Source organism: Poecilia latipinna, unplaced genomic scaffold (genome assembly GCF_001443285.1).
Source record: "Poecilia latipinna isolate Pla-1442-1.1 unplaced genomic scaffold, P_latipinna-1.0 Scaffold1475, whole genome shotgun sequence".
Taxonomy (NCBI): domain Eukaryota; kingdom Metazoa; phylum Chordata; class Actinopteri; order Cyprinodontiformes; family Poeciliidae; genus Poecilia; species Poecilia latipinna.
This window is the reverse complement of record NW_015114091.1, coordinates 11,912-35,693: the sequence shown is the minus strand read 5'-3', so window position 1 is coordinate 35,693 and position 23,782 is coordinate 11,912. Positions and strand designations below refer to the sequence as shown.

The 23,782-nt window shown below is 39.5% G+C and overlaps 2 protein-coding genes across 3 annotated transcripts; one reads left to right on the top strand and one right to left on the bottom strand.

Moving 5' to 3' along the window:
- Window positions 1-578: 578 nt before the first annotated feature.
- Window positions 579-17,250, bottom strand: rnf150b (ring finger protein 150b). The gene is made up of 6 exons (XM_015057603.1): window positions 16,339-17,250; window positions 5,670-5,920; window positions 5,386-5,540; window positions 3,828-3,924; window positions 3,502-3,757; window positions 579-2,971 (listed from the first exon to the last, which is right to left on the bottom strand). The coding sequence occupies exons 1-6, from the start codon at window positions 16,796-16,798 to the stop codon at window positions 2,853-2,855; spliced, it is 1,338 nt and encodes a 445-aa protein (XP_014913089.1). The 5' UTR covers window positions 16,799-17,250; the 3' UTR covers window positions 579-2,852.
- LOC106962932 (tripartite motif-containing protein 16-like) lies at window positions 16,343-23,782 on the top strand. 2 transcript variants are annotated; one of them, XM_015057601.1, is made up of 2 exons: window positions 16,343-16,360; window positions 22,154-23,782. In XM_015057601.1, exons 1-2 carry the CDS (start codon window positions 16,343-16,345, stop codon window positions 23,780-23,782), a joined length of 1,647 nt encoding a protein of 548 aa, XP_014913087.1. The 2 variants fall into 2 exon arrangements, with proteins under 2 accessions (XP_014913087.1, XP_014913088.1); XM_015057602.1 differs by lacking the exon at window positions 16,343-16,360 and having other exon boundaries at window positions 22,142-23,782.

Genomic DNA, 23,782 nt, shown 5'->3' with positions numbered 1-23,782 from the left:
TTTAAGAAATCTCTTATATTTTACATTTTTCAAATGCAACGTTTCTTGAGATTCGTTTCCATTGTAAATCTAAAATAATTAATTGTACAGTTCGTGGAGATAAGTTGCTCTGTATTTACAAAAAACAAAAAATCTTACCAAGTAGTTTTGTGTGGTAGTTTAATTTGTCAGCTGCCTGGATGGATGACGTCACATCTTCATTTTCACACCAAGATAGGAAGAATTTACTGTATTTTATTTTTTCTTTGCAAGCTAAAAATAAATTCAATTTGTGTGTTTTTAATGAAAACTTACATTTTTAGACTGATCTAAAAATCTGACTTTTTTTCTAGCAAATTTCAACTTTGGATTCAGGTATTTTTGATAGCTGCACAGAATTTCATGTCATAATGTAAAGATTATTAATCATGGTTTCATATATTTTAAGGCTTTTCAATATTTTGTGTGAACCTACATAACTTGGTTTCTCCACTGTGTGACATTATTTCTATTCTAGCTTTAAAACTCTGCCTAATTTTTCCTTGAATACAAAATAAGAAGAATAAGACGAGGAAACAATAAAAACTCTGTAAAGGAGGAAACTCACAACACAAAACAGGTGACTTTAATTAAAACATTTCTCACTGAAAATCGTCCAAGACAATCCGTACAAATTCGTCATTTCTTCCGAGCGCTCCGATTTTACAGAGTATAAATTACTTAGTGTTTACAACGGGAACCTGCTGAAGCAAAGAAAAGTCCAGAAAGGAACTGAAGGAAGGAGGCTGGAAAACAGAGCAACACCAAAGGAACTGTTCATTTCCGCTCAAGTCGCTTCTTCGTTTCCATCCATCAACGTGAGCTCAGTTCTCCCAGGTTTCAACTAAACAAGCTCTGGAAATAAAAACAGCAACAAGCTTTTATGTACAATTACACAAATACTGAACATCTAAACCAGCCCGATCAGAACCATCCGGGCTGCTGGCGGGTCGGACGGCGCCGATAAATCAGTCTCTGCTGCTTCGTTACAAAAATAAACGACTCCTCTGGTATCAAAATAGACGACAATCTTTTTCTTTCTCGTCGAAAACGTCCGGAGCGAGCAACAAACAGCGAAGTGAACCCGTTTCATATTTACAGGACGAGGAACGGGTCCAGGCAGAACCGGGAACCTTTCACTCGCAGTCCGTGTTTCTGGGGGGGATTAACGCGGTGGCGGCGAGGATTATCAGGAGTGAAGGGTAGAAAAAGGCAGCAGGATGACGGCGGAGACGCGTTGAGGAGGAGGAGCAAGGCAACGCTGAAGGTGCTTTCGGACCACACGGTTCTGGAGAGGTACCGCTAAATTATCCCGACAGTCAGAGCAACGTTACGCTAAAGTCAGACCCGAGACGGGATTAAAGAAGCCGTTTTGTTTAATCCTCCAAGCTGCAGCCGCTCTGTACCATCGATCATAAAAACAAGAAAATCTCAAAGACTTTAATTTATTGCAAAACTGATTTAATGTATCAGAACTGGAACCTTTAATTCAATGAACTACATTTAACCAGTTCATATCGGGTTCCTTTGTGCCTAAAATCCAATAGATTATTCTCAATATTCTGTGAATTTAATGAATTTTGACATTTTCCCAACAATCTGAGCGTCTTTTACTTTTTACAAATTAATTTCTGATCAAATATAGAGTTATATTTTAGACTGATTTTATCAACGAGAGGGCTGCAGAACATCAGAAACTAATCATAAATATCAGGCAATTTATCAGCTTTAGCATTTAGGCTCTTTATCGATTTGATGCAGATTTAATGTTTTTGTCTTTTTAACTCATGTAAATGAAGAAGCTTCAGAGCAGCTGGTGGAGATGATCAGAAACGGCTCAGATCACAATCACAGAGTTCTGCACAAATATTTGATTAATTATTTGAATATTCAAATAGTAAAGAACTAGTCTGGACAAAACAAGGTGGAATTTGCTCCAGAAGCTACAGGAAGTACTCTGTGGTCCAACAGGACGTCAAACAGGTTCTGTAAGGAATTTCCAATTAATTTATTGATCAATAAAAACTCTGCAGCCTGAGATGAAACCTAAACCCGACAGGAAACCCACTGTGGTCCAAAAGCACCAAGAGTTCCTGTGATGGAAACCGAAGGAGATGAAGAGTTGATTTTGCTCTCAGGTGGTTCAGAAACTCATCGTTTGCTCCAGGTTTGGTTCTGGTACCGATTCAGAGGTCCAGGCAGCATCTTCTTCTTCTTCTTCCTCTCATCTGTGCTTCACGATTTAAATAAACTTTGTTGATTCCTGCTTCGCTCCAGAAACGACAGAGAAAGAACTGAAACCGAAAGTCAGGAAAGTTCAGAGGTCAAGGAGCAAACCGACCCGAATGGGGGAGGTGGGTCTTCAATACTGCAGGAGTAATACTGCCGGGTCAATCAGAGTCCGATTGAGATCCAAGTCTTTCAGTCAGACGATGCAAAATGTCAGAGAGAGGCGGTCCGAATCTGGAGAACCAGAACCAGAGCAAGGAGAGACTCGTCGTGAAAGAGAACCGGAGAAACCAGACGGATGGGTTCTGTCAGGAATAATTCGGTTCTGCTGACAGAACCAACTGGATCATCTGGGGACGGAACCAGGCGGAGTCGGGATGAAGAACCAAGAACGATTGAAGGTGAAAACTGAAACACGTCCGCTTCCTTTGAGCTCCAAGAATCCAAACCCAGTCGAGCCTCGTGGTTCTGGACCAGACAGGCCTAATCCAGAACCAGGCTGTTAGCACGTTTACGTCAGATGGTTCTAGTCTCTCTGGACCTTCTGGCTCAATGAGGTCTTGTTTATTTTGGCCTGGTTCTGGCTCGGTTCTGCTGGGCTGTTCTCAGGACTTGGCACCCAGATGAGGTCGATCCATGGACCCCTCCTCGTCCGACAGGCCGGTTTCCACGGCGATGACCAGCGACGCCACAGAGGCGCTGCTCGCCATCGGCTGCAGCTCACCTGGAAGATGAAGATGAAGTCAGAACCAGAACCAGCAGCGGCACCGCCAGCCAAGACGTTAGCTGTGCTAACCACAGACATCAGTCCTGCTGACGCTAAACCAACACGGTGTTTAGCAGAAGCTAATGCTAAGGCGCTACAACAACATTAGCTTTTCAATGGAAGCTAAAGCTAAAGCGCTACATTAATAAGGTATTTAACAGAAGTAAGTAGCTTCTGTTACCACCTGGATTAACCTGAGTAAAAAACTGTTTCTAACAGCTCTTATTGCCCTGAACACAGATAATTCATCTAAAACCTGATCAACATTTTAGTTTTTTCTTAACATCCCAGTTGTTTGTGTGTTTCTATTTATTTATATTTACTGAGATATGTTTTATTTTTTGACTTGCCTTTCAGAGTTGCTACATTTTAAATTTTTCTCTTGCACAATGACAATGAAATGGGTTCTGATCCTGTAATGCCTCAGAACCGCCACCAGGTGTCACTGTAACTCTGATGACTAACGCCCAGCAGAGTCTCAGTCCAACCTGTGTGTGTGTCGGTGGTGGCCGTCACGGGGCTGTCTCTGAGCGGGTCGAGGTCCTGGTAGTCCTGCGGAAGCCCGACCCGCCTGACGCCGGGGTCCAGAACCACCGAGGACCCGCCCTCGCTCAGCGTCCCGTCGCTGGACGCCCCGGACGCCACGGCCTCCAGCGCCAGGGCGCCGACTCCGCCCATCCCCACGCCGCCGCCCAGCGCCAGGTCGTAGTCCAGCGGGAGGTCGTCCAGGCAGTCGGCGTTCAGCTGGGAGGAAAACGGAAACGGTCAAACGTTGAAATGAGACGGAACCGGAGCGGAGCGGAGCCGGACTCACAGCGATGCCCAGGGCCTTCAGGATGTTCATCTTACACATCGGACACGTTCGATGGTCCAGCAGCCACGGATCCACGCAGCTCTTATGGAACAGATGTCTGAAAATACAGGAACATTCAAAAACTTTCAAGGTACGGGTTCAAACATTTCCAGCAAATTTTTTTTCCTGAAAATTTCTGAGTTTTATTCTAACAAATTTTCAACTTTTCAAACTCGAAAAATTCCTTGTTTTTTTCTAAATAATTTACCAATTAGTCAAAATTTGAGTTTTTTGGATGAAGTTTTCTCCCTTTTTTCCCATCAAAAATTACCTGCTGCTGATCTGACAAAACAATAACTTAACAAAAAGTTGAAACAATCTAAACAAATTGTCTCAAAGTGAATGAATGAATTTCCTAATTTAATCAAACGTTAAACTGAACTTTATTACAAACTGAACAATTTGCTTGTCAAGCATTTTCAAAAACTTGAAAGTCACCTAAATGAAATTAGATTCCTAAGATTTAAAGCACCTGTATGAACAGCTCCACTGCTGACCTGTGACCTTTGACCCTAACCCAACTACATCAGAGCTCGTTTCCTGACTTCTCTGTGATCAAAGTGATTTTATTTGGAGCTTTAAATAAAGTTTTCTGTCGTCGTCGGTGGGATTGTTTGAGCACATGGGAGAGAAATGAGAGCAAAATGTTTCTGGGTCGCCTGCCTGGACGTCCAACTGGCTGAGACGGACTAAAGATCACATCTGGACTGGGAACGCCAGGATTCCCACATCGGAGCTGGTTGCTTTGAGTCGGGTGTAAGAGGTTCTGTTGAGCCCAACAGAACCAGAACCGACACCAGATAAATATAAAAGTATAAAACATCAACGAATCGTTTGGTTCTTCCATCGTTCTTCAAGCTATTTAATTTTTTTTACTCTCCCTCAACTCAGCATTTACACTCGCATGTGAAAATGGCTGCAAACAAATGCAGTTATACAACCATATATATTTAAAAAGCATTAGTAGAGCCTTCTGCACAACCAACAAGAATGCAGCAAGTGGTTTACAGATGGTACGTCAACAACAAACCTCTTGTTTTTACTGTTTTCTTTTAGTTTTTTCCTTTTGTCAGCACTGTGTGTTTTTTATTTTTAACTTGTATTGAAACTCTAAAGATGACTGAAATAAATAAATAAATACATGCCAGGTAACGTACCTGCTGATTTGTGACATTACATTCTGGAAATTTTGAAACGGCTCATTTTCCAGACACCAAAAGACATGAACTTGTACCAAAACCCAGCTGGGTGTTCTTTAAGCGTTTTAGCTGTTTTTAAAGGCAGTTGAGAACCAAATGGAAGTATAAAAACGTAAACTTTTCTTAATGCGTCCCCTTTAAGAAGGTTTTTGTCACATATGAGGTTTTAAAAGCATCCTCTGGGGTGAAAACATCTTCACTTCTGACCAACTTGATCCATCCTGAAGCTTCAAACGCAGCTCCCTGTAGAGGATCTTCCTACTTCATCCAGTTAAAATTCGACCGTCTTTCTTTTGAAGGAAGGAAGTTTGAGTTTCTACCTGCAGGGCAGGATGCGGACCACGTCGTTGGGCCTGTAGCCTTCGATGCAGACGGCGCAGTTGTCGAAGTCGGCCTCCGTCTCCTGGTCGCCCTTCCTGATGGTGCGAACCTGAAGTTTGCTGATGGCCTTCTTCGCTGCGTCACCAAGACGACGCTGCAGACGGGAAGAGAGAGAACGACGTCAGGATTAAATGTTTCCCGTCATTAGAGGATAAAACAGTTTAACGCTTTGAAGTTCGGTTCTGGTTGTTTTGTGGGTTGTAGTTGACCCTGAAACCGTTACCTGGTTCCTGTCGCGCGCGTTGGCGTATCTGAACCTCTGGATGTAGTAGAAGACGAGCCAGGCCAGGGAGATGATCATCAGCACGATGAAGGAGATGGAGACGAACACCACCGACGTCCTGCTCACGTACTTCTGCAGGTTCCTGGTGCCGATGGTGATCGTCATGGTAACCGTGATGTTGCGCTCCAGCAGCGACACGACCTCCCGACCTTTCGGCTCCGGGATCATGATGACGACCACCTCGCCTGTACCTGAGAGAAGGAAACGCTCGGTCACTTCCTGTTGGTTTTATTCTGAAAGGTCGTGGAAGATTAGAAATACCTATTTAAAAAAAAAAAGTTGGTCGAACTTCAACCTGAGGCTAAAAGTGAAGTATAAAATAGTGTTAACCAATGTCTAAATAAGATGTTTTTATTTTTAAAACTTAATCTGGAACGCTTCATTTCTCATCTACTTTTGCACTTTAAAAAAAACTTTTATAAACTTGTGACTAAAGTGATTTTTTTTATTGCATTTTAAGCAATAAAATGTTTTCTTGCTTAAAAAAGGAACTAAATTGTTCTTTCCTTGCATTTTCTCTTTCACACATTTCCCTTACTAGCTTGAATATAAATGGTAAAGTTTTCATGTTCCTGTTTCATTAAATTTTCCAGTTTGTAACTTTAACACTTCATGTCTAGTTTCATAAAAATAAAGGAAAATCCACACAAGACAAAAAGAAAAACTGATTTTTGTGTTACTCACATAATATATTAATTACATATGAAACATGTTTGACTGCAAATATAATAAAATTAAAATATCTTTCTAAAGAGATCAAGCTTTTCTTTGTAATCCAAAAAGTTCAAGAAGAACAGCTGGTTTTATTTTTAGGCGTTTCTTTGTTGCTGCCAGTTAACAGATTGAACTCAAATGAAAACAAGTTTATTCAGATTCTGAAGGAGAAAATGAGGGCAGAATATTTAAAGTTTGTTTTTTTACTTAACTCGGGTTGAGCTCAACTTCTGAGAAATAACTTCCAGTTCTTTGTTGGAGGATAAAATGATCGATTATGAAAGCAGAACAGAGTTCAATAAAGATGAACTCCAAACCGAATGGAGGAATCAGACATTTTAATGCAACTTAAAACTCCACAGTGAACCGAATCCAATAAGCTCAGTGACGAGCCGCTCATATAAACCATCAAACTACGAGAGGCTTCAGTTAATAACAAACTGATCCTGAAGAGCAAACCGAGTTTAGCTTCATTTTGTCTCAGCAGCTGTAATCTCACTTGTATGTTTGTGAACATAAACTAATCTGACCGTTTCGCAGCTGCACATAAATGTTTTTATATCATCAGTTTGTGATAAAGTTTACTAGCCGACACCCAGTAACACCAGTCCGGCCATATTTGGACGTCAGGCTGCAGAAACCAATCAGAAAAGACGTTTCTTCAGTCACTGCAGTGAAACGTCAAAATATTAGCATTTTAAAGTGGAAATATTCCTAATAAATAAGTAAAATCAACAACAAAAGTCTAAACTTTTATATTGTTTGAGAACAGAGGCTGTTTTTAATTTAATTTTAAAATCTTAACAGTTTCTATTAGATTTGAAAAACATTCATGTTTATCTTGCTGATGTTATAAACTGATTGATTTCCATGAACTTTCAGTGTGTTTTACAGTGTAAATGCTGTTTTTATCTCAGGTTTATAGAATCTTCACTGGGACATTTTTAAGAGCATGGTTTCCACCGTTTCTCCTCTTCACCTCTGAAACAACCTGACACAGATTACATTCATCACCTCGCTTATTGATCCAATAGCAGCTTGAGCCTGACACATCCCCACATCGCCATGGCGACCACCGCTCTAAAAATACACTTTATGAGCCAACATGGTGGGCGACGTGCTGAGTGGCCTGGTTTCACTCCAGCGGACCGATCGGCTTCAGGATTCAGCCTCAACATGAGATTATGTAAGCCTCTCTGAGGACGATTCACAGGATTTCTGTAATCCTGCAGCAGGTATTACAGCGCGTCCTCTCAGACTGCCGCAACGCTGCTCCACATACGGAAAACCAGCTTAACAAGGAAATATAGGTACGGGACACCATTTACCACAAAAATATAGATAAGGACAACCAGCTTAACATAGACATATAGGTACGGAACGCCAGTTTAACATAGAAATACAGGTACGGAAAACTAGTTTAGCACAAAAATATAGGTACGGAAAACCAGCTTAACATAGACATATAGGTATGAAAAACCATTTAACATAGAAATACAGGTACGGAAAACTAGTTTAACACAAAAATATAGGTACGGAAAACCATTTAACACAAAAACACAGATACGGAAAACAGTTTTTCATAAAAATAGAAGTACAGAAAAACTAGTTTAACACAAAAATATAGGTACGGAAAACAAGTTTAGTATATACTTATATGTATGGAACACCAGTTTGACATAAAAAGATAACATGGGTAAATAATATCCGCTAAACATGTTGCTATTATTACACAGTTTTTTATGAGAGAGAGGCGGGGGACTTCCTAGTTGAATTACTTCTCATTCTGTCCCCTGTTGTTCCAGTTTTAATTTAGAAACATCCAGGCTTGGAGAAAGAGGCAACAATGGGCTGAACTCTGACCTGATCTCCAAAGCAGCAATGATGTGTGCAGACCAAAGTCTACAAAGGACAAGGAGCAACAGGCTTGAATGGATCCAACATTTCCCACAGGAATAAACTGATCAAGAAACTGAAACTGTGCCAATAATTAAGACTAACCAGAGCTGATTTAACCATTTTAGATGCTGTAATTAAAGCCAAACTCCTTTCAATTTAGAGCAAATCACTGAGGTCGGTGTTGAAAGTCTTCATGCATTCCTGGAGCATCTTAAGGCCTATTTAATTCATTTTACAAGCCGTCATTTTACGATATGACCCTCAAGGAGTTGAACTCTACAAAGTGATACTTTAATAAAGAAGATGATTAATAGCAAGACAGGAAGTTAAAGTAAAAGAGGAAGTTTTAAAATACAATTGCAGACAAATCATTTGGCACAAAGGTCAGGGTGGCAATGATTCTGAGTCTAAACATAAGCTCAGACTTTAAAACTCTGCAGCCTTTCAGTCCCAAACATCTGAGGAGAAAGTTCAGTCGACCACATCTCGCCCGTTTCTGATCTAATCTCAGGTTTATCTTGTGACTGAGGCCTGACTCCGTACATCCTGACGTAACACCAAAGAGAGGCGGAAAATATCCCAGAGGGGCACCAGCTTCCGCAGGCAAACAGAGTCTGCAGCTGCTGCAGCAGAAGTTTAGCATTAGACATGTAAGAACAGGTCTGTGTGAGCTGGACCAGAAAAATGCACAACGTGCCACCAAGTCCCAACAAGTGTGAAGCGCACAGGCAACACGAGGACGGAGAGGGAAAACTTTAATTAGAAACAGGCGAACTGAAGGAATGCTCCTGCTGGGGTTTCAACATTTTCAGGAATAATTTAAACCAAATGAGATGGAGGACGTTTTAAAAACAAGGTAGACTCAGGAAAGTTAAAGGTGGACGGATACTTTTTACTTGTACTTCAATAAATATGCGTTGAAGTAGTGCTACTCTTACTTGAGTACAATCTTCTGGTACTCTGCACGCCTCTGATTGTGATGAGTTTACACCAGAGGTCCCCAAACTTTTTCCTGTGAGGGCCACACTCGATTGATTTTTACCCAGAAAGCACATGGGCAAAAACCATGAGTGAACGGTCACTGAGACTGACTAGTATATATTCCATTGAGGGAATGTCACTTTAACACAGGGGTCCCCAAACTACGGACCGCGGGCCGGATCCGGCCCGCCTCCTCATTTGGTCTGGCCCCCTGAACAATACCAGAGAGCATTCAGTGTTTTTTTTTCATATATATGTGGATTTTTCTTCAACCACCAGGGGGCTCTTGAGCAGATATGAAACTTAGTTTCCCTCAATGGAATATATACTAGTCAGTACCAGTCACCGTTTCGCTCACGGTTTTTTTCCATTTGCACTCTGGGTAAAAATCTATCTACAAATGCGAATATGTCATCGGCAGTAATCCAATCCCCCCCCACCCCCTTCAACAAAACTTTTCTAAGGTTTCTTTCTCAAAAAACTAAGACCGGCCCCCGACCAGAAAAGGGAACAGTCATGTGGCCCTCGCAGGAAAAAGTTTGGGGAACCCTGCTTTATTACAATATTTAAAGTATACATAGTTCCCACAAGTCTGAACCAGAAGTGATCCATGCCGCTGAACGGCCATCTTGGTAGGCAAACGCAGCACAAAGCAGAGATGAGCCATGGCTTCCAGACCAACAAAGAGGAAGCATAAGGAATCTCTTGATGAATGTGCAAAAAAAATACGTATCAACAACTGTTCAGGCTTTTTTTCTTTTATTGACTTCTCGACATCCCACGACACACCTTTAAAGATCACATATTACTATATATTTCATGAGGATTTTGTCACAAGTCCGACTACTAAAGAACTAATTGTCAGGCCTCTTGACACTTTTTTGCTAGCAGTCATTTTTATGGCAGTATTTTAGAACTTCAGCAAAACTTGTATTATTAAAGTCACACCTGCCACGTTTTTGCTTTAAACGGACCCAAGTTTGGAAAAGGGCACCAAAGAACAATCAGTTCAGCTTTTTATTGTTGCACATGAGGAAAGTAGGTTCACAGAAAGTCAACATAGATACTGCGCTCAATGACAAGGAATGAAATCACTAAACTTTCTTAAATGTTTGGCCAAATTCAATTAAGAGCTGACCAATGCCATAAATATCCTATAAAAAAAATGGCAGAAAAAAAAATGGCTACAATTTAAAACCCAAAGACTAGACAACAAACTGCCGAGAGACCGCACACAACAATTTTGATTGGTTGATTTGTTTTCTTACCCAAATTAGTCTTTAACCAAGCAGCATAATGTCATTGTTTAAAGATATTTTCCTTTTAATTTGACTTCAAACTGACTAAATATCAAACAGAGCCAGTATTTATGTCGCATCCTGTTTGATGTGATAGCTGGTGGTTTTTATGAGGTTTATGTTACCATCTCTGATTCTCACCTATGCAGGAAAAGTAAATACTGAGAAAGCCGAGATGCAGCTCCTGACTGTTTGCTCTGCAGAGACGCTATTTGCTCTCAGTGGGGACTGGAAGAGCACAAGTTGGATCAAATCCCTGGAGGCCAACGCTGAACTCGTATCGACTGAGCAAAATAACAAAAACATTGATCAGTGTGGACCTAAAAATATTCCCCTGGGATCAATATCGCTCCTGTGTAACCGTGAGGTCCTTCACAGAAGTTATATAATCCCCAAACTATTTAAACTCGACTGAGCCACAAAAATCCAATCACAAGTTTTTCAGCTGAGTTTTTACTCAACATTTCCACAAAAAACAACTTTAAATATGTCTCTGTTTTAGAAGTGCTGATTTGCATTAAACCCTACTAAAGTTTTGTTTTATCTTTCTCAAAAGTATATTTAAAGAAAAACAAGTTTTAATTCAGTAACAGAAGTTTCAGAAGGTTTTATAATTATTCAAACAAGTTCTGCATTTTTTTATGTTTCATCTTCTCTATTGTAAAGTAATAGATAAAACTAGAAAAAAGATGCAGTTGGAAGCAAACTTTTATTTTTTTAAATAGAAATTTGTTGAAGTATTTGAGAGGAGGGAAAAAGTTCAAGTTGCTAATTCACATTTTGGACAGTTAAAGTGCAACAAACTGCTGCAGCATTCTTAAAGTGAATCTTTATCTGATTTCTGCTAATCTCAAAGTGCAGCCTGGAGCACAGGGTTTGTCTTTACCGACTGGTTTCACTTAGATTTCTGCAGATCAAGGGAACATTAATCAAATGTTACGTCTGTTTGACTGACTTGTCTGGCAATAATTTACCAGGCTTCTTTTATCTAGTGATTTCAGCTGATAAAATAAGATTTTCTAAATTCTTTCCAACAGCTGTAACCAAACTAATGACGCTCGGGACTCTTGGATGGTCTGTAAATTGATTCATGAAGCATTTGCAGCCTAAATGCTTTGGCTTTAAACCGACAGCATGATGCTGAGCAGGAAGTGTGGCCTTATTTACTGAAGTCAAGATAAAATCTGTTGGTGGCAAACATCACAGATTAAAACAGGACTGAGCTGCATTCATGAAGATTACCTAAAGCCGACATTTTCAGGCTTCCTGCAGGTTTCAGCTCAAATTTAAGACTTTTACAACCATTGTGAATAAACTTTAACTTTTCTATGTCCTTTGTTTTCAATCACACAAGTGAGTGACTGTAGGGGGAGGAAACTAATGGGGAGACGCAGATTGACGTGACACCTGTCACTCAGCACTTCGCTGCAGACGGATTTCAAACATGGCTGCAAACTGGGCCACTTCTTGCCTGCAGTTATTGTGGGATTTGTAGTTTAAGAACCACATATCACCGGTAGCAAACTTAGCGCCTAAAGAAGACGGATAGGCTCAATAGCTGCATTTTCATTGATCATTTAATGCACAATTTTAAATACTGAAAATAAATTTGCTTAATGGAAACACCAATTTTGTAAAAACTCATGTTTTTGTCCTAAATGTTTTGGCGCTAGGGGTGAGACGTATTTTTTTTTGTTTGTTTTTTGCAAAACTGCAGTAGAAAAACATTTTTCACATCACATGATCAGCAACCAGATGTTGCTACTGGCGAAAACCACAAAGAAGACGACAGGAAGTAGGCAGAGGATCAAGGTGTAGAATGTTTATGACTTATTGCCTGAACAAATGTATTTACATGTCATTTTAATTGTGTTTCTTACTTAATGAAAACACCACAATAGTGAAATTCTGTTTTTTCCCCCAACACAATTTTACTTTTCTTTCTTTTTTCCAAATACTTCAACAAATTTCTGTAAAAAATAGTCAGTGTTTTCAACTTTCACACTGCATTTTTACAGAAAATGCATTTTTACAATTTTTTCAAGCTTTAAATGTTGGATTTTTTTTCTTCAAATTTTAGACTTTGTAGGCATGTTATTTTTTTTTTTCTAAACAGAGTCAAGCGGTCCAGAAAAAAACAAATAGAAATCAAACCTGAACTAATTTATCACAGACGTTTCTGGATGTCCCAGTTTGAGCTTGACGTGAAGCGATGAGCAGCTCTGATCTGAGGGACAAAGTGATGAAGCAGCTGATTCCACACTGTCTGCTTTCAGGTGGATTAACAGCCAACAGGCTGACCAGACGGGGAATCCACCCACTCCCACTCCAACCTGGAGGTCAAAGATTCACCGCTAAAAACTAATCATATTCATCAAGATTTAAATCCAGAAGCCAGGAAATATCTGAATTAAACAGCATTTTTGTGCTTTCGGGAAACTGAAAACAATGATCTACTCAAAATAAATCAAGTTAAAAATAAGTGTATTTATGTCACTGAGTGGGAGGCAGAGCAATAAATAAAACCATATTATGCAACAGGCAGCAGTTTGCTGCTGTAAATGTAATCACTGGATTTAACCGACTGGAAGTGACTCAAAGAAACACATGCCTCAATTTAATTAGCAACTCCGAGGGGAAAATTACTGATTTTATCTAACAAAACAAATGAAAAGGGGAAAACAATGATCTATTATTTTTCATTGTGGTCAAGTTTGAGTTAGTAGTGAATTTTCTCTTCAAATCTAAACATATGTTGGCATAATAATGCAAGAAGAGATTCTCAAAGACCAATAAACTTTAAATTATAATGAAGATTTAACAGTGGAACTGGAAGCTACTTTAAATATCCAAAATAAATAAACAAAACAGCAAATAAAATGCATAATGGAGTTTCTGTAAACATAATTATCCTTCAAAATAAGGGCTAGTTGAGACCAAAACACCAGACTGAAGACTTTTATCAACCAGTTTTTATTGGAACGTGAAGGAAAAAAAAAAACAATAAATCATGCAAATGGAAATTACTGAGTTTTTCTTTATTTTATCATGCTAAAACTACATCTTGTTATAAAAAACACCAAACTATAAACACAGCTGTGGAAACCAAAAGCAGAAAATGGAGAAAAGTTTCAATGAATCTGCTTATGGTGCAGAATATTAACACTTCTAGTTTCTTTTTGATCTTATAAAGTAAAACTGTAATCCTAACTATCTATTGATTTCTACAGCTGTCATTAATTAGCTAGCCTGCAGTCTGCTGCTTTACACAGATCCTCGTTTAGCCTCTAATCCTACACACTTAAAATGAAACTGCATTAATTGGTGGCTCTATTTTACTTTTTGTGCTAAATATAACAACAATTCATCTCACTTATTTTTAACTCTGGCATGCGAGTCAGCAACTTTTGCACTTGTTGCCTAGCAACCAACCCCATAGACATTATAGCTGGTATTGACAACAGATTTTAGCCAACTATTGAAATCCATGTTTCCCATTAAACTAAATATATTCTGGTAAAGGAGCTGGTAGGGAGTAATGAATCAGGAATGCTGACAAACCAGTTTCACAACATTTTTCTTTCCTGGGTTTAAAAGAACGCTCTGCTACAAAACAAAATCACTTAATACCACAGCTGAAATTACACAGCAATGACCAAATGATAACAAAAAGCAGATAGTGAAAGTCAGTGTAGAAAACAACAGATGTACAAATTTAAACAGATTTTAGAGTTAATGAAAGAATGTTTTTAAGACTTTAAAATCTAAAACTGATCAAATGCAAGACTTTTTCTGATCTGAAAACATAAACATTTTATATTTAACTTTTCTCGCATGTCGGCTAAATTAAATCCAAATGAACCTGTCCCCTCTGGGTGTTTTCCTGTTTTAGTCAATCTGCAAACATAGATACTTCCTGCAAACTTAAAGACAGAGCATCTCTTAATTAAAATATTCAAAATATTACCGAGTCAGATTCCAGGGCTGAAGTAACTTTATTTATTAGACATATTTCAAGGTTATCCGCTCCATTTGCAGTTTTTAGTCTTTTAATTAAATCAAGACTCTAATAAATCTATCTAAAATCATCAGGAGCAGGTTAATCACTAATGTGATTTGACAGCATAGTGACAAACATTTTGAGCAAATACCAGAAAAATGCATCTAAAAAACAGAAGAAGCTGTGTGATGAAGATTTTAATGAAAACCAGAGCAAACGCCTGGCGGATAAACACGGCAACCTGAAGACTCAACAGCGTCTAAACGACCTGCAGATGTTTCTACTGGAACATTCACCGAGTTTCCAAACACAGATTCCAAGAAGCTAAAAACGTCATGAGAAACTAGATTTAAAGTCAACAAATGGGGAGTATTTTCCATTTACTTCCTGGACTCGGCAGTCAGAGTGGGAGGCCTGCAGGAGGAGCTGGAGGAGATCCCAGCTGTCGGACAGACAGCTGTTGGTTCGCTGCTGCCGTTACGCAACGCAGCGCCGCATCGTGACTGGCAACAACACGTCAAGCTGCTCCGCATGTAATCTAATCAGAAGAGGCCAAAACATCGGAGGAGACCCTGCTCTGCTCACAGGCTCCGTTCAAATCTCTCTGAAGTTTATTGCAATAAATCAATTAATCAAATGATGAATTAAAATGAGCTCAATTTCCATTTGCATGATTTGTTCTACCAAAAACTGGATGATAAAAGTCTTCAGTCTGGTGCTTTGGTCTCAACTAGGATACTTTTGTTTACAGTGTTTTCTTAATTGCCATTATTTGTGTTTCTGTTCAAAATAACATTTATTGATACAAGATAAATCAGCACCAACATCAGAATCGGCTGATATTAGTAATTTTTTAACATATCGGTATCTGTTCGATTAATAAAACCAGGTCGATATTAACAACCAATATTTGTTTTCATTTTGCTGCCATTTGTTTCTGGTCATCAAAACAATAGAGAAATATACACAGTATTGGTAAATATCAGTTATCGGCACCAGCATTAAAATCGGATATCGATATTGGCCCAAATTGTTTTGTCAGTGCATAACGAACAATATTATTATTTATTGCAATGACTTCTGGGACAATTTATAATCCATTAAAATCTGTTATAGTTTTCAGGCCTCCAGAAGCTGCATTGTTTAAAGAGCTCAGATCAAACTGAATCTGAAGGCAAACAAACTTGAATGTATGCTGGATTTTTGTTCCTCTAAAGTCCAAAGAGAAACTTTTTAATCTGCAGAACTGCAGAAAATATTTCCTCTTGTTCCAAAAAGTTTCATTTTTATCTTCCTACTTCTAAAGCTTTAAAACTGTTGCCTTCTGATTCTAATTTTAACATTTGAGTTTTCTCTAGCAAACGTTTGACTTTTCAAAAATTTCCTTGTTTTTCTTTTTTTCCTCTAACAAAATGCCCCTGTTTTCCCCCCAAAGTTTGAGGTTAATGTGAACTTTTGTTTTATTAGCATTTCTGTTTTAGTTTTTTTTTTCAGGAAAAAAAAATAGATTTTTTAAAAAGCAATTTTTTTTCGACTTTTCAGACTCATAAATTTCTTTGTTTTTCCTAGAAGATTTCTGAGATTACAATCCAAGTATCTGAGTTTGTGGCGTAAAGTTACTCCAGCTTTTCATCTACAATTGCAGAACCCCGGTCAGTTTGAGTTGGATGGAGAAAAACAAAGTGGATTCCCACTGAACCCAGCTTCTGTTTCGTACCTTGATGGCGCATGGTGATGGTGTCGTTGGGGTTGGTGGAGCCCACGTTGAAGATGACCACCGCCGAGGCGTTGTGGGCGGCAGCATGGCGGATTTTGTCCTTGGTTGTGCAGTTCCCATGGGCTATCAGGGCTATCCAGCCGGCCGCGGCCTGCGAAGGCACCACGAACCGGGTGTGGGGGTCACAGGCCTGCCGGTCGAGCGGGGAGGCGGGCAGCACCACCACCCCTTTGGCGTCCCGCTTCGGGGAATGCTCCCCGTAGCGGCCGCACTCCGTCTTCTCGGTGCGCACCTCGGAGGTGGCCGGGTCCATGTAGGTGATGTTGACGAAGGCGGTGTACCACTCCTCCCGCTCGGCCACGGTGAAGTCCAGACACAGCAGGTGGACGAAGCAGAAGGAGAGCAGCCACGTAGAGAGGGCCAGACTGCGGCAGGCCGCCACCAGAGAGCCCGGCGCCATGGCGGTCCTCCCCGGGGAGAGAGGTCGGAGGACACCGAGAGCTTCAGCGCCGAGGACCACTACTACTCCACCATGTCACCCACCGGCCTACCGAGAGTTTATTTCACCGAGTTTATCGACGCAAACTCCGGGTTTGCTTCTCCGTTCAGCCGCTCCCCTCTGCTGCTGTCAGCCAGCCGTTAGCGGGCTCCATTTCCAGCCAAACAAAAACGGTTAAATTCCGAACAATGGCAGCTCGGAGTGAAATAAACCCCGGGCACAATCCGACCGCCGCCCGCCGCGGTGATACAGCAAGCGGGCGGACACTGTGCACCGTGACCGTGGAGAAATTAGATTTTTGCTCTTTAGAGCTGACGGTACTCGCAGCTGCTACACTGCATTGTTTTGACTGGGCCACTGTGAAGCTACAGGAAGCGAGGCGATGGACTTCCGGAAGTTACATTTAAAAACAAAAGTCTCTTTGTGTTACGACCAGAATCTCAAATTTGACGACTAAGACTTGAACATCTATGCTGAAATAGTGATGTCTTTCTATAAATATATTTACAATTAATTTTTTAAATCAATGTTTTCATGTGTTTTTAAGAGAAAACACTGAGTTTTATATTTTACTTTGGAGGCGCATAAACCCTATCTCCATGTATGTATCTTAAATTAAGATTATGTTGCCACCTAACGGCGAGAAAAAAAATTACAAATAGTTTAAAAATCGAAATTAATTTAATTCGTTGAGCGACTTTTAAGTGAATTTTATATGACTAACATGACCGATAAATAATAAAATATTTAGTTATCTTTCATAGAAGTAATTCTTATTTTTTGATATAACAAATAAACATTAACATTAATGTAAAAATATTTTGTACTAATTTTTATGGATATAATAAGTTTTTATAAGTGACAATAATATTAACTAATTCTTTTAATTTCTTGTAAAGGATATGTCTTCTCCACTGTTTTTAAATATCTGGCATATTTACATGACTGTTTGATGTATTCATGCTGATTAATATGGATTGCTATCAGTCCATACATTCATGAGTATGTTACACATTAACAACAGCAGCAGCAACAACAAAAACAACAACAACAACAACAACAACAACAATTTTATTCTATTTGTTAGAATCTCTAAAGAATCAAAAACAGTAGCATTATTATTGGGAATTAAATGATACAAGCAGACATTTGTAAGAGACAATTAAAAAGGTGTTTAATAGGTCACACAAGTCTTTCAAAAATCCATTTATTATTGAAAAAAACCCATCTTAATTATGTGATCAGTACAACTGAATACAGTTTGTTATTGTGGAGTGCAATGCAACTGAGCCAGAAGAAAAACATAAAAAAAAGACATTGAATAAATTACACAATTAAAAATATGTTTAGAGTAAATGCAATTTAAATGTTTAGTAAAATGTGTGTGATTGAAAAACACAAATCTAGATACAACCTAGTTTTCTGTTAATTTCCTGTTTCCAAACCAATCCAGAAGGTGGCGGTAATGCTGCTTTAAGTTGTTTGCAAACAGGCCAAAAAATGAAGAAGAAGAAGAAGAAGAAGAAGAAGAAGAAGAAGAAGAAGAAGAAGAAGAAGAAGACCTCGAGACCTACTCGACAACAAAAGAGAGCGATTCATTGAGGGTAAGTGAAGTTTTATTTTAATTTACACTGTTTAAATCAGGAAAATACGATACTGTGGTAATACCTAGAAGCTAAAATTAAAAAATTTTGCTGTTTGGAAAACGTCCCGTCGTAGCACAGAGAGCTGAGAACAGCTAACCACCCTGACTACATTTTAGCTCCGCCATGTTGGGTGAGTTTGTTTTAACTGCTACACCGATATTAACGCGGCTTTATAATTGCGATCCCCTTACATAGAAGATATATATATCTTATATATATAATCGTTTAGATTAATTCTTTTCAAATAAAGGCGTTCAAAATAGTTTTCACATCACAAAACACTTTCTTATTGATATGCTGGATGGTTTTTCCTGCGAAATTCTTGAGGTGTTCGATAACGACCATATTAGCAGTGTGGGGCGCTGGACAGCGAGAACAAATAACTAGAATTTTAAATTAGCATATGACCACTTTAGTCATAGACCCTATTTACGCGGGATTAATTTTACCTACAGATCACGTTATTTTTAATAATGGCATAGATGGTCTGTGTTTTTAATCCCGTGTGTTTTGGCCATTTCAGTAATTTGTAAAGTAAAATTTACCCTTAAATTACCAACTAGATTTTTCTGAACTCCGATATTACTAAACCACTGTGAATAGGTATGCCTGTAATTTGAACAGAAATGGACTGGATCTGAAACATAATTGCGCGTATTTTGTTTTCTCGGGTGCATTTTTATTTGCTTTTGGCGAAGAATGGAGGCTGCATTGAAAACTTTTTCGATCCTGGACCAGGAAAACCCTGTCGACCCATAAGGTACATCATTAAAAAGAAAAGAGTGAAGAGAACAAGCAAAATCAGATGCAAGCGGAGGCCCACATCATGCATTTCACAGTGAGGTAAGAATAATTTTCTTCTGTTTGTAGCCTTATATAGCTAGTTATAAAGCTAGCTAGTGCTTGGTTATCCTGTGTGAATGCAAAATATAAAAAGTAAACGTTGGGAAGTAATTTATGTATTACATTGTGTCCCCATATAATGCTTATCCGGTGCGACTAGGGCTTTTGTCAGGTTTTAATTGTCTTTGGAAGCTGTTTTTAGATCACAGGTGTGATGCTGAAATTTAATTTCCCTTCTGCTTGCACGTTACCACATAATACAATTAAGCTATACTGCTAAAGCTTACATCTGAAATGATAATGTTTCCACTGTTTCAGTAGCTAACAGGCGAGTAATGAGGGGGTGGAAAGGTTTCCTCTTTGAGAGAGGAATAAAACTCAACCAGTGAAACAGGCTGTTTGATATATAAATGAGCTTGAAAATTTGTAGTTTAGATTAAGATTTAATACCAAGGTACGTCTTTATCTTTCATCAAATAGCATTATGTGGATGTGCACAGCTTAGAAAGAACCCAACAGCTTTTTCTTCAACTAATTATTTCAATTTTGTCAATGTTTTTACTTCCATTACAAAACAGAATTTTGACTTTATTCTCTGTATTTTAATGTCATTTATGAAAAACAAAGCCATCAAACACATCCACCAACTTTTCTCCTTCATAAAAACTTTAATTGTACATAAATTTTATTTTATTTTTTGTAACATTAGCTGACATATTCAATGGCTGAAAGACAATTTCTTGGAAGCAGACATGAGCTCACTGATGACCTTATAGAAGAAAAACAATAGTTGCTTTTAAAAAAAAAAAGCCACGTAACTGCATTTTATGTATAATTTAAACTAAGGCTGGATGTGGCCCCCGGGTCGTAACATGCTCAGCTTTTATTTTAGACCTTCCTATTTAAGCCAACTCGGTACCACTTTCATCCTCTGCAGATGTTGCTCGAACGTGGAAGAAACACAACAACATCCAATTGCAACAGAATACATATGTACTGCTGATCACCAAACGGTTGCTGCATCAACCTTTGGAAAGTGCTGGGTCTATTACAAAACCCAAAGGGGATTTGTAACGGGCATCTGGTTATACCCACTCTGTAAACTATGAAAGATACCCTTCAAAGTTTTACAAATAATCCATTCACATGTAAAGTCCCATCCTTCTTAGCTGTGGCAATGGGACGAGTGTAAGGGATGCTGCTTTTTGTAATGACTTGTTGTTGCACACATGGATACTGTAGCTCTGTAAACAGGGTCTTTTACTTGTAAATGAAAGATAATGGGTGCTTGAGTTTAGTCAGAAGTGGTGCTGCAGGTTCAAATGTCGCTTTGATTTACGTCAAGTGTTTAGTTGCAGGGATGGCTTTACGAGCTGCTGTTTGCTTAGTTTGAATAATTCCTATGTGCAGTTGTTGATGGAACTGTGCAGTTTGCTGCTTTTTCAAGAAGGACCTTTGGATATGTTCTAGTTTGAGAAACAGATGATTAAATCTGGATGTAGATTTTAAATGCCAACCTTTGGATGGAAGTTGCTGCTGTCAAAACAGTTAAACCTTAAATCTTTATTTCAAACTGTTCTTATTACTGTAATTAAAGTCATATGAGTTGTTTTACTTTGAGCCATAACACACTAACAAACACTGTTTATTGCGTCACTCAAAGTATCACAAGTTCAGATTAAAATTCAAACTAGTTAAATCTCTAAGGGCCTGATCTAATAAAATTCTAATTTTCTCAGGCAAAAAAGATTACATGTGCAATTAGTAGTCATGTTGCGGTCTAAAGTCAGTCCAGGTATTCTACATATTTTAGTTATCTCTTGGTTTATAACACCAAAATCCAATGATGGTTCATTTGCAATCTTCTGTAGAAGTTTGACATGCTAAGGAGGTAGCTGCACCATTTGAATTAGCTGTGTTGGAGCAGAGACACATCTAAAACTGTCAGGATGCCATCACCAAAGGACTGCTACTAGACACCCACGTGTTAAACTCATGAGGCTTCAATTGTTTCTGAAGGAAACAAGAAATTAAAGTGAGCTTTTGATTCAGAAGCCCCAGTCCAGCAATGAAATAAATAAAACGGAGCTTAAAACAGGCTTTTCATTAGCTGCCAAATATATTTTAGTATGTGAAGACATCAGAAGCCACTTGCTACGGTTATTAAGTAACCCTCTCACAGTCTTAAGGTGATGCTCAGGAGGACTGCGGCAAATGTAGGCAAGGACACACTTCTCTCTGAATAGTTCCTTAATTTAGTTGCTGGCCTAACTGGAGGAGCAGTTAGTGTCTTTTTAGGGGCAAGAATTGCCTTTTGCCTGGAGAGAATTCAGTTTCCTAAAACTGGAAAATTGATGTCAAAGTTAGAGAAACTGATAGGGCAATGGTAGTTGGAGTTCACTCACAGTCGGCGGGTTGCTGGTTCGACCAGGTGGCGCCAGTGCATGGTAGCCTCGCTTCTGTCAGGCTGTCACAGGGCAGCTGTGCCTGCTATGCAGTAGCTTGTCACCATCCAGCGTGACGGTGTGTGCGTGAATGAGTGAATGATTGTAGTGTGAAGTGCTTTAAGGTCCTCTGCACTTGATAAGGTGCTATCCAAGTACAAAGCCGTTTACAAACCTTAAGACGTTGCTGATGTAAAAACAGTTAAACATCCACTTTCTGCTTCAAACTGCTCAGTGTAATTAAAGTCATGAGTCTATCTTCTTCCTGCTATAACACATTGTAAACTCCACTTACATCAGATGTTGAGAGCAAAGTTCAAACTAATTAAATCTTTAAAACGGGGAATTTCACTCTGCTGTTACTAAGAGGCAAAATGGCTCAGATGGAGAAAGTTTCTTGTTCCATCTGTCTGGATCTACTGAAGGACCCAGTAACAATTCCCTGTGGGCACAGCTACTGTATGAACTGTATTACAGATGTCTGGGATGGAAAAGATCAGAAGGGAGTTAACAGCTGCCCTCAATGCAGGAAAGAGTTCATCCCAAGGCCTGATCTGGAAAAGAATTTCATATTGGCAGAGTTGGTAGAAGACCTGAAGAAGACTGAACCCAAAGCTGCTCCAGCTTATCCCTGGTCTGCTGAACCTGAAGAGGTGACCTGTGATGTCTGCACTGGGAGGAAGATGAAAGCTGTCAAGTCCTGTTTATCCTGTCCAGCTTCTTATTGTCAGGATCACCTCCAACCTCACTATGATGTTCCTGGACTGAAGAAACACAAGCTGGTGAATCCCTCCAAGAACCTCCAGGAGAACATCTGCTCTCGTCATGATGAGGTGATGAAGATCTTCTGTCGTACTGATCAGCAGTGTATCTGTTATCTCTGCACTATGGATGAACATAAAGGCCATGAAACAGTCCCAGCTGCAGCAGAAAGAGCTGAGAAGCAGAAGAAGCTCCAGGAGAGTCGACAACAAATCCATCAGAGAATCCAGAACCGAGAGAAAGATGTGAAGCTGCTTCAACAGGAGGTGGAGGCCATCAATGTCTCTGCTGATAAAGCAGTGGAGGACAGTGAGGAGATCTTCACTGAGCTGATCCGTCTCCTCCAGGAAAGAAGCTCTGAGGTGAAGCAGCAGATCAGATCCCAGCAGAAAACTGAAGTGAGTAAAGTCAAAGATGTTCAGGAGAAGCTGGAGCAGGAGATCACTGAGCTGAAGAGGAAAGACGCTGAGCTGGAGCAGCTCTCAATCACAGAGGATCACAACCAGTTTCTCCTCAACTACCCCTCACTGTCAGCACTCAGTGAGTCGACACACTCATCCAGCATCAACATCCGTCCTCTGAGATACTTTGAGGACGTGACAGCAGCTGTGTCAGAGCTCAGGGACATAATACAGGATTTCATGAAAGACACATGGACAAACATCTCACTGAGAGTCACTGAAGTAGATGTTCTACTGTCAGAACCAAAGACCAGAGACGAATTCTTAAAATATTCACAAGACATCAATCTGGATCCAAGTACAGCAAGTAGAAATCTGTTGTTGTCTGAGAAAAACAGGAAAGTCACCAAAATAGAACAACAACAGTCTTATCCTGATCATCCAGACAGATTCACTGGTTTTTGTTTTCAGGTTTTGAGTAGAGAGAGTCTGACTGGACGTTGTTACTGGGAGGTGGAGTGGGGCGGAGGAGAAGTCTATGTAGCAGTTTCGTACAAGAATATCAACAGATCCGAAGGATTTGGATTAAATGACAAATCTTGGTCATTATGTTGCACCACAACCAGTTGTACATTTTATCACAACAGAGTTGAAATTCCAGTGATAGGTGAAGTTTCCTCCAGAATAGGAGTGTTCCTGGACCACAGAGCAGGTATTCTGTCTTTCTACAGCGTCTCTGAAACCATGACTCTCCTCCACAGAGTCCAGACCAGATTCACTCAGCCGCTACATGCTGGGATTAGACCTGTCTGGTATGGAGCCTCTGCTGAGTTCATTAAACCTAAATAG

Excerpts from the sequence above, each read along its gene's own strand:
- rnf150b (XM_015057603.1), bottom strand. The coding sequence starts at position 16,798 with ATGGCGCCGGGCTCTCTGGTGGCGGCCTGCCGCAGTCTGGCCCTCTCT. Across the intron at positions 5,921-16,338 it reads CATCACCATGCGCCATCAAG|GTACAGGCGAGGTGGTCGTC; the intron begins GTACGAAACAGA and ends TCCTTCTCTCAG. Across the intron at positions 5,541-5,669 it reads ACGCGCGCGACAGGAACCAG|CGTCGTCTTGGTGACGCAGC; the intron begins GTAACGGTTTCA and ends TCCCGTCTGCAG.